Source organism: Nicotiana attenuata, unplaced genomic scaffold (assembly GCF_001879085.1).
Source record: "Nicotiana attenuata strain UT unplaced genomic scaffold, NIATTr2, whole genome shotgun sequence".
NCBI lineage: Eukaryota > Viridiplantae > Streptophyta > Magnoliopsida > Solanales > Solanaceae > Nicotiana > Nicotiana attenuata.
In genome coordinates this window covers 46,203-62,813 of record NW_017674884.1, presented here as the reverse complement: position 1 = coordinate 62,813, position 16,611 = coordinate 46,203, and the positions used below count along the sequence as shown (strand labels likewise).

The 16,611-nt window shown below is 40.9% G+C and overlaps 1 protein-coding gene across 1 annotated transcript; it reads right to left on the bottom strand.

Moving 5' to 3' along the window:
* Nucleotides 1-6,148: 6,148 nt before the first annotated feature.
* LOC109219407 (cytochrome P450 84A1-like) lies at nt 6,149-9,439 on the bottom strand. Its single transcript, XM_019383872.1, has 4 exons — nt 8,785-9,439; nt 7,871-8,219; nt 7,004-7,439; nt 6,149-6,445 (listed from the first exon to the last, which is right to left on the bottom strand). The coding sequence occupies exons 1-4, from the start codon at nt 9,336-9,338 to the stop codon at nt 6,258-6,260; spliced, it is 1,527 nt and encodes a 508-aa protein (XP_019239417.1). The 5' UTR covers nt 9,339-9,439; the 3' UTR covers nt 6,149-6,257.
* Between the last annotated feature and the right edge of the window lie 7,172 nt (nt 9,440-16,611).

Sequence of the window (16,611 nt, the reverse complement as noted above, 5' to 3'; positions counted from 1 at the left end):
TTTTTTAATTTTGTTTTTTATTTTAAAATTATTTTAAAACTTCAACTTGAAACTACATCCCGATTTGAATGGGTAGTTTTTCTTCTCTTTCTTTCGTTTTTTTTCTAGCTAATTTTTTTTTTGCGATTTTATTTTAAAATAATTTAAAAAGTCCAACTTGAAACTACTCCCACCCAATTTGAATGGGTAGTTATTTTTTTATATATTTATTTTTCGTTTTTTTATATTTAATTATAAGATATCTATATTTATTAATCCAAATAAAGTAACCAATTAATATATATATATATATATATATATATATATGTATGGTAGTTTTTTATTTTATTTTATTATTTTCGATTTTCTTATATATTTAAATTAAAAAATAATAACCAATAACTAATTATAAACTAAATAACTGATTATGCCATGTGGCATTTTTTTAGGTTGCCACTTGGCTTAAGGAAAGGACTTTTTCCTCTCCTTTTAATAATATATAGATAGATTCTCATCGTTGTTACCGCGAGGGTCAAGAAGGAAAAACTTTTACAGCCAGCTAAAGTTATAAGTATGACAAAAAGATGGAGTCTTTCACTTTTTTAACCATAATATATGCACCACTGTTTGATTTACATCTAATTATTTTTTTTCGATTTTCCAAGTAATTTAGGCGCGCAGCATTATCTTTTACGTGCACTATATCGTTTGTTGTTTCATACTTCTTACCAAGATACCAAGTCAATCATACTGAGAAAATGAAAGGTAAATTACAAAAATATTTCAAAGATGTAACAAGTCTTTATTTGATTAGAATATCCTTTTCAAAGAGAAAAAGAAAGAGAAAAGTAGGTGTTACATCCCAAATCTTGAAAAGAACCCCTCTCCCCCCTCTATAAACTCATTCAAGAACTCCACTTGCATAGCTGCAGAGACATATATCTACGGTGTTAGGAGTCGATTTAACTGAACTCATTATTTTTAGCATGTAGTATGAAGGGTATGGCATGCTAGACCATAACAATATGTAAGCGGTAAGTCATAATCAGAGGCGGATCTAGAATTTATAGTGCATCGGTGCGCTACTAAAAAATAGGAGACAAAAATGTATCTTGTAGGAATTGATCCCTACACCTCTTGGTAAGTAACTCAACCTTAAACAAAGTGCATCATTTAAACTTCTTGAAGCATGAGTGCCAACAAATAATATTATACCAATTTTAAAAAATATATACATAAAATATCTAATTTTACGGAAAGACCATGGGTTCACATGCCCCATAATTAAGCCTATAAATCTGCCCCTGGTCATAATAACATTTGTGTGGTTGTAATGCTTTTGAAACTTATAGTTTCAAACATATATACCGTAATATTTATATGGTTACAAAAGCTAATGAAAAGTTTAATTAAATTATTTTCAAATTTAAGAAAGAGTTAATACCTTTTGGAATGAACTAAAAAGAAATAATATCACATAAACTATAACAAAGGGAGTAGATGCTATGCACAAAACTAAGGAACTGAGAAACTGTTATTCCGTGAACTTTTTCTCATATATATGTTTGTGGACAGAGACAAAGCAAAGATTTGAAGTTTATGAGTTCGAAATTATAATCCATTTAAATTATTGGGTTCTAAGTTATAAAATTTAGACCAAAGCTACTGATCGTTGGCCGAACACGTATTCCACATCCTAGCTCCACCGTTGTTTGTGGGAATAACATTTTTTTTAATAAAAAGTATGTATATACACAACTGATTGAAACTGATCGAAATAATATAAAACGAATATCAATTTAAAATAAGAAGTAAGACTTTAAACCTACTACTGTTCCAAACTCAAACTTACAAACAAAATTATGAAAATATATTAATCATGTCGTTTGCTTAAAATCCTTTGGTCCACTATCGTCACTCTCCATCCGAGCAAATTAAAAGAAATCCGAAAAAGATGACTAATTTGACAAGCACATGGGTAATCATTTAGCAACTTAGTCAAAGCACATAAGATTTAAATTGGTTATGTGTGTTGACTCTTCATAAATATAGCAAGTGGCTTGCAACCAGTCGCCTAAGCAGAAATTTACCTAAGAAAGCGATTTCATAATTTGAAGAAATAAACAGATGAATAAATTATTATACTGAAAAGTGGTGTCATTATATTTTCTATACATCCCAATATTTTTATCTTTCTTATAAATATTTAGTGGAATTTTTTCGGCCAAGCTGTCACGATCCAAACCAAAACGTCGTGATGGCGCCTATCGTGAAACTAGGCAAGCTAATTACTCAACCGTTTCAACACCATAAAAGCTTTGAAAAATGCGGAAGCTTTTAATATTTAAGGAAAACCTTTTAATAGCTTAATAAAATTCGCAACTCAGTACAAAATCTCTCCCAAAACAGGGGTGTCAACGAGTACATGAGCATCTATACAGGGATATAGTCTAATACAACGTCTAGAGAATATATAATAACTGAAACATAAATAAAGATAAGGAAGCAGACTCAAGGTGTGCGAACGCCATGCAACTACCTCGATAATCTCCAAAGATCCTGACTCCACAACTCAACAGTCGCCGTGACCGGAAGCACCTGGATCTGCACACGAGGTGCACGGTGTAGAAATATAGGCATGCTTTCAAGTTCAATAGTAAAACTCAATGCACTAAGATAGATCAGATCTGAATGATATGAAGAATATAACTTCTCTACTTCTGCATGCCAATGCACATGCTGTATGTGATGCACCATGCTGAAAGCCTCATGTGCTCACACTCTCGAAATGCTCAATCACTCAGTACTGTACATGGCCGCCGATTCGACCCAGGAAAGATCTATCCCGGAATATATATGATATTAGGCAAAAATGCATATATTTAATTATTGTTGCCTCACATTCTAATACTTTAATCGTCTTTTGAGTGTTAATTATATTATTTTGTGCTTAATATTATATTTCAACTGTGTAGGAATAAAGCAGTGCGAAGATAAAAAAGATTTGGAGCATAATGGAATAAAACGCGGAAGAAAAAGAAAGAAAATTAAAAGAATATAAAAAACAGGACACCCTTTAGGTTTTGCCCCCCCTCCCCCCAAGTGGAGACAACAAAAGAGTAAGTGTTAAAGCAAAAGTAACGCAGCAAAGAATTGGAGACTTGAAAACTTACTGTTTTCAGCGCCAGGTCCAGCGCTAGGCGCTGGCCTGGATGCTGGGTGCGGGGAGTTTTCTATTTCGATCGGGACAAGGTTGTTTAGGCCCCCAAGACCCCGTAACTCGTATAAAGGGGGTTCTAAACTTAATTTGGAGGAGATCTAACATACTTTGAAGGAGAATTCACGTGGGAGAACACACATCACGCCTGGAGGTGGCTTCTAACTAGTTTTTCTTCTCTTCTCTTCTTTTAGTTTCATAGTTTATTTGTTCTAGAGTTATTGGGTGCTACATGAACGTTGTAGTTTGAAGCTTGAATTGTTCTTTTTATTTTATCATATTGGTTTATTTACTCAATCTTGCGCTTAATTATTTGATTGCTTGATCACCAATTGAATACTATCTACGAATCTAGGGTTAAACTCGGGAGAGGAAATTTTAGATTGCATATAATATTGAGTAGAGCAAGACCTTAACTCTAGGGCGGGAGGGGGAGGGGGGGGGAAGATTTGCGATTAGGATAGGAATATACCTAATCGCCTTGCTTGGTTACTATACAGGAATTATTAATGCGTTCTTCTTAATTCTAATTCCATAGGAATATAGGCGTTAGATTAGCTTGAATAGGTGAGTTGTACTTCGGGAGAAGGTTACGAGCAATATTAACCCTGTCAACCAATAAACCAGATAAATTAATTAGATGATTTAAGTGGAAAACTCAACGGGATTGTTAGCTAACCCATACCTCTAGAATATTCAATCACATTGAATTCGTCTCTATAATTCGCTAACTTGTTTTCTTTAATCTCTTAATTTGTTATTCTAGATTAATTTTAGTTAAATATTCATAGTTTAGGATTCGCTTGAATAGATTAATTTTTTGGTTTAATTTAGTTGATAGTTAATCACAAGTCCCTGTGGGTACGATATATGGACTTACAATCCTATATTGCTTGGCGACCATGTATACTTGCGTATGCGTTTGGGAGCAACAATATACTTCAACTGACCATCAGCCGCTCAGTACTGGGTAGGGCCAATCCAACCCGTGGGGAAGATCCATCCCCATGTATAAATGCTTCGGACAAGATCCATGTCCAGGGAAGATCCATCCCTCAGTATAAATCAATCGCGCTCACTAGGGGTTTGTGCAAACTTCGGAGGGACTCCTTCAGCCCAAGCACTATCATAAATCAGTAGCCCGCTGCGGCGTGCCCGATCCCATAAATGTCACTCATAATCAGGCCATTTGCCTCACTTAGTCATCAATCTCTCCAGTCTCTCTTTCTCACGTGCTCAGAATGTTATGAAACTAGCCCGAAAATGATGATATGATATATCGATAAATAACAACAGAGACTGAGATATGATATGTAATGAATGAATACGACTGAGTACGGAATTTCAATGAAATCAATAAGTCAACAGCAAAAAACGACCATTATGGGTCTCAATGTACCTGCGGTATCACACATGCGGCCAAGCAGGTGCGATCACACCAGAAGACTCCAGTTCAACAACGCATTAAGTCCTATTCTTGATTCGTTAACCATCCGAAATCAACCCGAGGCTCCCAGGCCCTCAACCAAATATTCCAACAAGTCCTAAAACACCATGAACTTAGTCGAGCCCCCAAATCACTTCAAACAACATCAAAAACACGAATCACACACGGATTCAAGCCTAATGAATTAAGGAATTTTCAACTTCTACAAACGACGCCGAAATCTATCAAATCATGTCCGGATGACCTCAAATTTTGCACACAAGTCAAAAATGACACCACGGACCTACTCCAACTTTCGGAACTCCAATCCGACCCCGATATTAAAAAGTCCACTTCCGGTCAAACTTTTCAAAAATCCAACTTTCGTCATTTCAAGCCTAATTCAACTACCAACCTCCAAATCACAATCCGGACACGCTCCCAAGTCCAAAATCACCCAAAGGAGCTAACAGAACCATCAAAACTCCATTCCAGAGTAATTTATACATAAGTCAACATGCGGTCAATCTTTCCAACTTAAGCTTCCAACTTTGACACTAAGTGCCTTAATTCATTCCGAAATCTGTCCGGACCCGAACCGACTAACCCGATAAGTCATATAACAATTGTAAAGCACAAAATTGGCACTAACTGGGGGAAAGGGGCTACAACTCTCAGAACGACCGGCCGGGTCGTTACACAAGCAGTGTCCCGTGCGCATGATATAAGGTGCATACGCCCCTCAACCAAGGGAATTCATTTTCCGAAAAGTTACATTGTGTAATTAGGATAAAAATAAATTCTTTATATATGTATATTAAATTTTAAATCTTATTAACATAAGAGAAATACAAGTTTTGATCTACGTGTGATGTTTTAATTTTAAAAAAAAAGAAATTTAGTTGTCAAAAATCCTGGTTCCGCCATACATGGGGAACATTGATCCAAGTTTGAAGAGTGAAATCCTCCAATAAGACATTGACCTTGAGGATAGCAAAATCTCCACTTGTCCACCTTATGTTTTACTAAGACTCTAAAACTCGTTGATTTTTTCTTATTTCGTCATGATTTCTCTCAATCCCGATATGGACGTTTGTCATAATATTATGGAAAAGGAAGGTCATATAATGGAGTTTTTTATTTTATTGAAAAAGAAAGACAAAAATATAATTTTGTGTAAAAGGGCGGTTGTATATAATATCGCCGCCATTATTGATTCAATTTACACTTTTTTAAATTTTCCAATAGCTAAGAAGCAGTTATCTTTTGACGTGCACTATATCATTTGCTATTTCATTCTTTTTCTTTCTCTCTGCTATAAGTATTGAAATAAGTTCAGAATATTAGCTAAATATAAACTAATTGAGATAGATACACAAATACAAATCTCCTTTAAGTCTAAGAAGCAGAGTCAGTGGATTGGTGGAGAGAAAAAAACGAATTGAACTTAAGATCTTTTATATATATATATATATGCACTACATCATTTTCACTCCTTTAACAAGCAAGATACCAAGTCATCACAATGAACAAAAATTCAAGATAAATCACAAAACTATTTCAAAGAGTTTACAAGTCATTATTTAATTAGAATATCTTTTTCAAAGAGAAAAGAATTCTTTTTTAATTAATGTCTTAATAAAGTGGACACAACAAGCGAGGACTAGGCACGGCCACAAGTCGAGTAGCTTTAGGAGCAGTAAGTCCAAAAATATCGTCCATATCAACATCACTTGGTTTCATTCCATTAGGCAATTCCCAAGTGAAGCAATGAAGAAGATGAGCCAAAGTCATTTCCAATGCAAACAACCCTAGTTGCATACCTGCAGAAAAAACACATCTAAAGTGTTACAATTGAACTCATCATTTTTAACATATATAAGTCAAAATATTTATTTGTGAAAAAATATCCTAAAAAGCAGTAATTTCTCCGTCCCATTTTATGTGAAGGAGTTTGAAGTACAAAAGGTAAAACACTTAATTTTTTATATAAATTCGGACATGATTCTTCGAGTTTTTAAAGTAAAACTTACGTATTTTATAAAATACTTTAAAAATACTTATAAGTCAACATAGTAACTTATTAAAGCGATTTAAATTTTGAAAAAAAAATCCTAGTTAAAGAAAAAAACCGCCTGCTTTTTCAAAAAGTAATAATGCCATGACATAACATGAGGTAATGAAAGTATAAATATTAAATTTGAAACACATTAAAATTAACTTTTGAATTCGTCTTTGCATACGTGGGTAAGACCTTATGTCATACCCGAAGGGTAAAAACTTATAGTTAACGCTTTTAAATATTAAATTTAGAATTAATATTTTGACACATTAGAATTTTGAACTTAACCATAAAATTTAAATTCTGAATCCGTGCGTACCTGGACAAGATCTTCTACCGGAACCAAATGGTAAAAACTCAAAGTTTCCACCTTTGAAATCTGCTACACCTTCCTTGAGAAACCTCGAAGGTTTAAAAGTGTCAGGATCTTCCCATGAGTTTTTATCACGTCCAATGGCCCATACATTGACAAGAACACGCGACTTTGCCGGAATATAATGGCCGGAGACGGTGGCGTCCGCCGCCGCCTCGTGGATTAGGACAGGGATCACAGGGTGGAGACGGAGAGTTTCTTTAATGCAGCATTTCAAGTAGGTTAATTTGTCAAAGTCTGTTTCTTCTACTTTTCTATGGAGGCCAACAATGTTGGTCAATTCTTGTTGTACTCTTTTGAGATCCTCTGGACTTTTCATTAGCTCTGCCATGGCCCATTCTACGGCGGATGCTACTGTCTCTATCCCACCGAACATGACATCCTGCACCAATAAAACACGTGTCACCTAAAAGATAACTGTAAATAAATATACGTAATAATTAAGTGGGCTTAGTAAATAAGACAGAATACTATAATATGGTAGTTTTCGCAGTTATCTTTTAAATGATTTGATAATATAAAAATTATTTTACGCCATTAGTGCATAAATTTTGTTGGAGCAACAGTAAAATTGTTTCCGTGTGACCTATAGGTCAGGAGTTCAAGATGTATAAGCAGCCATTAATAGTTTTATTAGGGTAAGCTGTCTCATCACACCCTTTGTGTTGAGGCGCTTTCCCGAACCCTACGTGAACACGAGATACCTTGTGCACCTTGTTACCATGCGTGAATACGGGAGCATTATGCACCGAGCTGCCTTTTCTTTAGTATACAAAATTTAAGAAAGGTAAAATTAAGAGATTTCGGACTTACCATGATGATGGCTTTAATATTATCCCTTGTAAGTCTAAGAGCATTCTGTAAATCATCAGAATCAGTCACTTTTGCTTCTTCATCATAAAAAGCTAATAGCTCATCCACCATATCTTTATCACTATCATCCTTCTCATTCTTTCTCTTTATATGATCATCAATAATAGTATCAGAGAAACAATCTAAGGATGCCCTAGCTTTTACCATCCTAGTGTTTAACCCTTGTGGATCAGCCCATCCAAGCCAAGGTATAAAATCTGCTAAGTTAAATGCACCAAAAAGCTTCGAAAATTCCTGCATAATTTTAAGTAACTCATCTTCCTCGCCCGAGCTTGTTCCAAAAGCTGCCCTGCAAATAGAGGTGACAAAATCAACTCAGTTCAGTAATCTGTTCGACGGGATTCAGTTCAAATGACTTGACCTAACAGGTTGAATCTGAAATGACTTATCAAACTATTACGTCAAAATTAATCAAAATGATGTAACACGATATGTTCAAATGAACTCAAATTCGAATTTAAATTTTGAAGAGTTTAAGCTAATAATTTGAGAAAAATATGAAGTAAAATAAAAATAAATAAATATTTGATGTGATTGGATCAAGTTGGGCGGATTGGGTTAATACCCGTTATCTAAACCATCTTTATCCAATCCATTTTGAGCCATGCAAACTTTGGATAGAACTGGTCATGACCCTTTTGACCTGTTCTATTTTGACCTGAAACATGTAAGCTACGGGTTCACGTGAATCCATTAGTTTTTTCTTAGATCTTCTATGTATATATATTTAGAAATCTACTAAATATTTACTATAAATATTTGATTGACAGTATTGTATATGAACCCGAAGTTGTTGTACGAACACATAAAATTTAAATCTTAAATCTCGCTCTGTGTCATTTGCCCACTCTTACCTGTATATAGTGTTCTTTGAAACTCCAAAGACAAGTTCACCGACATTGACACTTAAACCACTGCTAGTAGCAACAACTCTTGTCATAGAATCAACTTCATCACGAACTGAGTCCCAAGATTCAGCTCTTCTACGACTAAAAAGTTTCATAACACATAATTTTCTCATTTGACGCCAAAAAGGTCCATAATGAGCAAAAGCCATATCTGCACGATTGTACGATAAGTATTTCACGGCTATAGTCGCAGGACGATTAGAGAATACGGTATCTTGAAGTTGTAAAACTTGTCGCGCTTCATCTGGATTGGACACCACCGTTATATGAAGATATCCCATTTTGAGGTGTAAAATGCCACCATATTTTTGTGCTAATTTTGCTAAGCCACGATGTGTCAATTGGTCCATTATCATCATGTTACCTATTATTGGCCATCCTTTTGGACCTGGTGGAAATTTTTTTTGGCGAAATATTGAGAGAATAAAGAAGAAGAAGACGAAGATAGGGAGAATGAAGTAGAGTAAAATCATGGGGTTATTTTGTATAAGTTCTTTCATTATCTAAGAGGGGTACTGGAATTTTGTGAAATGAATGAATTTGCAACTCAAATGTTGGTAGTTTTAATATTTTGGGAGGATACAATGGGGCCTTTATATACATGTTCAATTTGGTTAAGAAGTGAACATGTCATCACCAAGTTGGTTTAGATATTGTTGATAGTGGTTCTATTATTAATTCAAGAAACTATAGTTTAGTATATTTGCTTGTGACTAGTATATTTTGGCGGCCGGCTTTATACTTAAATTGTTTGGTCATACATATATATAAATTTCTAATTTTATTTTTTCACAATCTTATTTCTTATTTCATTTAATTATAACATATAAAAGTTCTCTGGGTTGTTAGATCAATTGACATGGTCATAAAAAGTGTCATTCTTTAGCATGAGGTGTTTCCTTTTAAATGTAAAAAATTATAATTCATTAATTTTGGAATGATTAATAAAAAAACAGTATCACATAAAATAAAACGAATATAGTATTAAGTAGAAAAACAATATGAATGATCGCAAGCTATCTGACTAGAAAAGATGGACCGAAAACATCCTCTCTTTCGGCAAACAAGACGAGATCACCCCTTTTCTCAGTACTAGACTTCCTCATGGCTCACGCCAAGAGAAAATTAAGGTAGAAAACGTAAAAGGAGAGACATAGCTCTGTGTGTGTGGGGTGGGGGGTGGGGGGATCTTGAATGATAGCCCCATAACCCCATACTATAATGGTCCCAAATAGTGAAATTCTCCAAATCTCGAGGGCAGCAAAATCTCCACTTGTCCATCTCGATTTTTTTTTTTTTTTTTTTGAGAAGACTCTAAAACTCGTTGCTCTATTCTGACTTTTTCCTGATTTATCTCAATCTCGATATGGGCATTTGCCATAATATGAAGAGGTTGTACAATGTCGTTTTTAATATTATGGAGAAATATAGACAAAAACAATACTATAATGGATGTATGGGTCAAAATCCGATCTCACGATAATTAACGGAGTTAATCTCGTCTTGAGCTAATCCATAATTAATAAGTGGTATGGCCACTTATTCATAACAGGATTCGACTCTTGTCTGATTTAGTCTACGAGGGCACAACCCATTCACTCCCCCATGGGGACGGAACCTCAGCGTGGCCACGGCCATTTATTGCCAACTCACGAAGCTCACATCTATAAATACTAAGAGTGGAAGCCCTAGAAAGGGGGCTGCTTCTTGACCACTATTCACAAAAGAGAGAGAGAGGAGAAAAGTATGCCCATCTTATGGGAAGAAAAAACACCATTGTAAGGCTCTGAACCTCTTCATGGAGAGGCAGACCAAACAAATATTATCAATAAATGCTGTTAAGATTTCTTCTCCTAACCTTGAGTACTTATTTTCATGTTCTTCGCTCGGTCCAATGGATTATTACGATTTGCTATGATTTTCCCGTAACTTATTTGTATTGTTTTGCACTCATAAAGCACACGATAACTTTTGAGCAAACAATTTGGCGCCGTCTGTGGGGATTTCATAGCAAAATCGCGTAGTTCTTCCATGGACCAAAAGGAAAGAAACGCCGAAACAGGAAGAAGCAGCCCCGCATAAACAAGCCAAAGCGGCATATCAGGCCGATGGAACTCGAAGATCTCGAATCGAGATCCAGTTCCTCTGTCTCTCATCTATCGGATGGTGCAAACAAGAAGAAGAAGCCATCCCCCCTCTCTTTTGGGGAGAATCTTCGTAAGAGATCTCCTACATCCCTGATAAGGGCTCCAGCCGGAAACCAGCACGGAGGAATCTCGAATCGAGAATCGCCTCAAGACAGCCTATAAACCCTGGTTGAGAAGACAACGGATGAGCCGCTCAAGGTCTCGAATCCAAACCGAGCTTCAGCACTCAATACCCACAATATGGGACTCAGGCCATGAGCCTTCGTCATCCAGATCAACAAAGTTCAACAACAGTTGAACTGGGACTCAGGCCATGAGCCTTCGTCATCAAAGATCGACAAAGTTCAACAGCAGTTGAACTGGGACTCAGGCCATGAGCCTTCGCCATCAAGATCGACAAAGTTCAACAACAGTTGAACTGGGATTCAGGCCATGCGCCTTCGCTAGTAAGTTCGACTACGGTTGAACCAAGATTCAGGCTATGCGCCTTCACCAGTAAGTTCAACTACGGTTGAACCGAGACTCAGGCTAAGCGCCTTCGTCATTAAATCAAGGCTATGCGCCTTACCCAGTAAGTTCAACTACGGTTGAACCAAGATTCAGGCTATGCGCCTTCACCAAAAAAGTTCAACTACGGTTGAACCAAGACAGGCTATGCGCCTTCGCCAAAAAGTTCGACTACGGTTGAACCGGGACTCAGGCTATGCGCCTTCACAAAAAAGTTCAACTACGGTTGAACCAAGACAGGCTATGTGCCTTCGCCAAAAAGTTCAACTACGGTTGAACCGGGACTCAGGCTACGTGCCTTCACCAAAAAAAGTTCAACTACGGTTGAACCAAGACAGGCTAAGCGCCTTCACCAAAAAAGTTCAACTACGGTTGAACCAAGACAGGCTATGCGCCTTCACCAAAAAGTTCAACTACGGTTGAACCAAGACAGGCTATGCGCCTTCGCCAAAAAGTTCAACTACGGTTGAACCAGGACTCAGGCTACGTGCCTTCACCAAAAAAGTTCAACTACGGTTGAACCAAGACAGGCTATGCGCCTTCGCCAAAAAGTTCAACTACGGTTGAACCGGGACTCAGGCTATGCGCCTTCACCAAAAAGTTCAACTACGGTTGAACCAAGACAGGCTATGCGCCTTCACCAAAAAGTTCAACTACGGTTGAACCGGGACTCAAGCTATGCGCCTTCACCAAACAGTTCAACTACGGTTGAACCAAGATAGGCTATGCGCCTTCACCAAAAAGTTCAACTACGGTTGAACCAAGACAGGCTACAAAAAAGTTCAACTACGGTTGAACCAAGACAGGCTATGCGCCTTCACCAAAAAGTTCAACTACGGTTGAACCAAGACAGGCTATGCGCCTTCACCAAAAAAGTTCAACTACGGTTGAACCGGGACTCAGGCTATGCGCCTTCGCCAAAAAGTTCAACTACGGTTGAACCGGGACTCAGGCTATGCGCCCCAAACAGTTCAACTACGGTTGAACCAAGATAGGCTATGCGCCTTCACCAAAAAGTTCAACTACGGTTGAACCGGGACTCAAGCTATGTGCCTTCGCCACCAAATTTAACAAAGTCCAACAACAGTCGAACTGGGACTCCGGCTACGTGCCTTCGCCAATAAGTCCAACCACGGTCGAACCAAGACTCAGGCTATGTGCCTTCGCCATTAAATCTAACGAGCTCGACCTCGGTCGAACTACAAGGATGGACGCCTTCGTACTCAACTTTAGCAAGTTCAACCACAGTTGAACCGAGACTCAGGCCAAACGCCTTCATCTGTGAAAGCAAAGCCCGACCTCCAACAAATTGAAGCGCAGGATAGGCACCCTCGCCATTCAAGTAAGTTCTCCCAACTCGAATTAAGAGTCGGGCCACGTAAAGTTCGGCCCCGGTCAAACTACGAGGCCGCATTTTTTACCATCACGACCGGTAGTTCGACCGCGTCCGAACTGGGACTAAGGCTAAGTGCTGCTATCGCCAAGCAACGGCTCCGACTCGCTCACCCCGAGTCGAAGAAGAAGAGTCATCAACAATGAAAAACTAACATGCCTACCAGAGTCGAACTCGAAGGCAAATCACCCCTTCGAGCGCATGCAAAGAAAAATCTAAGGGGAAAAAAGAGGAGAATACAAAACAGACACAAGGCAAATAACGGAAAGGAGATCTCATTTATCTACAAAGTTAATTGCGGGTCTTCCCCGCTTACACCCGGCCAAGGCCGATCAATACAAGGAAAGAGAAAATAAAAAATAAGAAAAAATGCATAAACATCTTTTTACTCGGCGCCGTCTGCGCCGCCGTCTGCACCAGCGTCAGCCTCTGGCGTCGCCGCGTCAAAACCACAGTCGGCACGTGCCTCACGAGCCTTCTGACGCGCCCCCTCGAAAGCAGCTTCGGTCACGACGCCAGCCTCCCACAAACTCTTATATACATCACGTTGGGCCTCGGCAAAGACCCAAAGTTCTCGAGCCTGGCTGGAAGAAGCGGCTTGATCCCGTAGCCGCTGATTCTCTTCTTCTAAGGCTGTAATCCTGTCCGCCATGACCTGGGCGTCCTGCTCAAAGACACCAATCCGCTGCTCGAGAATCGCTTCTCTAAAGGCCGCAGCATCCCTTTCCAATGCCCGTTGGGATTCGTGCACGCGGATAGCTTCCTTCAACGCCCCGGCCCTCGACGAGGTATCCCTCACTTGAAGCTTCAATGCCGCGACTTCACCCTCCAACGCGGTCACTTTCCCGCTCCATGCTGCAGCGGCCTCCGCCGCCTTGGCCTGGCCCCGGCGCTCGCACTCGGCTGCGGCCCTCTTTACCGCCTCGAGCTCCTCATCCTTTCGGCGAAGCTGCCCCTCGAGAGCACTCGTCCTGCCAAGTGTTTGCTGCATCTGAAGCTCCCGCCTCGCCAGCTCTTCGACCAAGGCCCGGCTACGAGGATCATTCCTCAAGCGCACGCGCAACTCTCGGCACTGATCTCGATAGCGGCGATACTTCTCCAGCGCCCGCAAAAATATCCCCGAGCGGACCTTGGCTCGACGGATGCTCTCCACCTCCAACAGATAAGACTGCAAAGCAAAGACAACGATTAAGATAAAGAACAAACTAAGGCAAAGAAGAAGCGAACCGACGTAATAGTACATACCCTCAAGCCTATCACGGCCACTTCATTCATCAGTCTGATATCCGTAACACCCCTCAACGACGCATTCTCGGCCTCCGAGCATAGCAGCTCGAACTGCGGCACCAAGCTTTCCCCTTGGAGCAATAAGTTCAACTCTGTGGGAACCTCGATGAAGCGAGATCGCCCCTCTGCGCGCACCACTGAATTGGTGAAGCCTTCCCGGAACATACGGACGTCGTCGGGGTCCAAGTCGGATTCGGACTCGTACTCATCTCCTACAGCATCCCCTCCTCCTTCCGCTACCGGTGAGGTAGAACCACCCGCAATAGCCACCGTAGGAGCGCTTGCCTCACCCACATTAGCAGCCGCTGAGGAACTACCTCCCGTCTCAGCGACTGGAACCACCAATTGAGTCACCGAAGCGACGGTATCATCACGACCTAAGCCAACCGGGGCAACCCCCATTGTTTGTCCGCCCTCAAGGGCAGGCGCCGCCGCCGCACTCCTCTCCGCATCCGCCGGGGGGGAGTCCAAAGTAATTACCACAGGAGGAGCCGGCGTGAACACGACCCTACGCCTTATCAACAGCCTCTCCTCCTCCCTATCTGATGACAATTCCGCTCTAGGGCGCACAACCCCCGATGGCCCCTCATCCCGAAGTAGGGTCCGTTCTGGAGAAGGAACCGCTGAAGATTCAACCGATGCCGCCCTCGGTATTGGGCGCGACACCGGCGCTGCAGTAAGCCGAGCAATTGCACCAGGCCGACGGAAGGCCAACTGAGGGGCCCTGACGCGGCGTGCCCTCCTTGATCACAGGAAAACAAAGTTGATGAATAGAGTTGAAACAAAGCGGAACAGAAGAAGAAATCAATTTTTTACCTGCCACAGGCCTACGGCCATGCCTCTCCCAAAAAGATGCCCATGTGCGTATCCCCACCGTATGGGGGAGTACGGCCTCGACCCACTCACGTATCCAAGACAATGGGGCCGGCGGCGACCTGTCGGCTACAAAAGACACGAGTTAACGCTCATGATCACAAATCATAAAGAGGGGAAGAAAAGGGAATTCAACCACTAAAAAACTTACGTGCATGGTTCCAAGCCTCTGGGAACCCAGTAGCATCCGCCACCAGATGCTTGGTCCTAATATAAAAGAAGTGCTCGAAAGGGCGAGGGTCAACCTCGTCATCCAATCTCATGACCAGGCCTCTCGACCCACGAGGACACGCCCGAATCATGGTGCCACGGACTCTCTGGGGAGCGTAGACACTAAGCACATGTTGCAGCGTGAACTCCCTACGGGCCAGTTCCGCGTACTTGATGAACATTGCCAACAATTTGTAAAGGGAAGGAGTGAGCTGACCCGGGCACACCCCGTAATAACGGCAGAAATCCACCACCAGCATTGGGAGCGGGATCTTGAACCCCAACCTGAAAGGATAGGCATAAAAAACGCAGTATCCCCTGCGGTCGGTGTGGACCCTCTCCTCGCTTCTAGCGAGAACGATGTCTGCATGGGTGGGAATGACCCCCTGTTCCCGTAATCGGGCCATCCCAATCTCCCCCATTAACGGGGCTTCATCCACCGGATCCTCTCCACCGTCGACAGTGAAGTCAATCGCCAGACCTCCGGGCCGAGGAACTACCTCGTCAACCGATGGAACTTCTCCGGTCTCTATCTGTTCGGCACCTCCCATTGCCGGAGGTGGCCCTTCAACTACCGGAAAATCTATCGGAAGAGCATCGTGGGAAGAACTACCTGCCATTGTTGATCTACTAAAGAGAAAGGGATAGAATTCGGTGGGCAAGACAAAGGTTATCACAATCAAAGGAAAGAAAGGAGAAGATGAATTAGCAGGACGAAAAAGTTTCCTCAGAATCTCTCTCAGATGAACAATGAAGATATGAGAAATGAATGCCTCAACCCACCTTTATAGGCAACATAAATGGCTTTCGCGAAACCCAATAGCCGTCATTAACTGCACGACCAACCGTAAAACGGTTCGGTCCTGCCGAAGCATGCGTCATTATGACAAGCTCCGCGAAGCGGCTTCTCAGCCATCCGCCAACGTCCCGCCGTCAGAATAATCGCAACGGCCTGCGAACGCTGAAAGAATGCGCCGTACGCCTTCAAAATTCTGGACGTGACCAAATACGTACCCGGCGCATACTCATTCTCCACGGCCATCGCCATTATATAAAAGGCTACGGCCATCTCTAATGTATGAAAGGATCTCCAATATATGAAAGGCTACGGGCATCGCCATTGTATGAAAGGCTACGGCCATCCCCAATATATGAAAGGCTACGGCCATCTCTAATGTATGAAAGGCTCTCCAATATATGAAAGGCTACGGCCATCTCCAACGTGTAAACGGCTAAGGCCACCGCCGTCAATAAGTCGACCCTCTTATTCGAGTTTTTTCGAATCACAATACTACAACTACGTACGTAGTAAGTACCGGTCCGTCCACTACAACCAAGACAGGCTATGCGCCTTCG

Bases quoted from the DNA above. Each gene is read 5' to 3' on its own strand.
- LOC109219407 (XM_019383872.1), bottom strand. From the start codon at position 9,338: ATGAAAGAACTTATACAAAATAACCCCATGATTTTACTCTACTTCATT. The intron at 7,440-7,870 runs GTAAGTCCGAAA...TTATTGGTGCAG, and splicing joins ATATTAAAGCCATCATCATG to GATGTCATGTTCGGTGGGAT. The intron at 6,446-7,003 runs GTACGCACGGAT...TTTTTTCTGCAG, and splicing joins CGGTAGAAGATCTTGTCCAG to GTATGCAACTAGGGTTGTTT.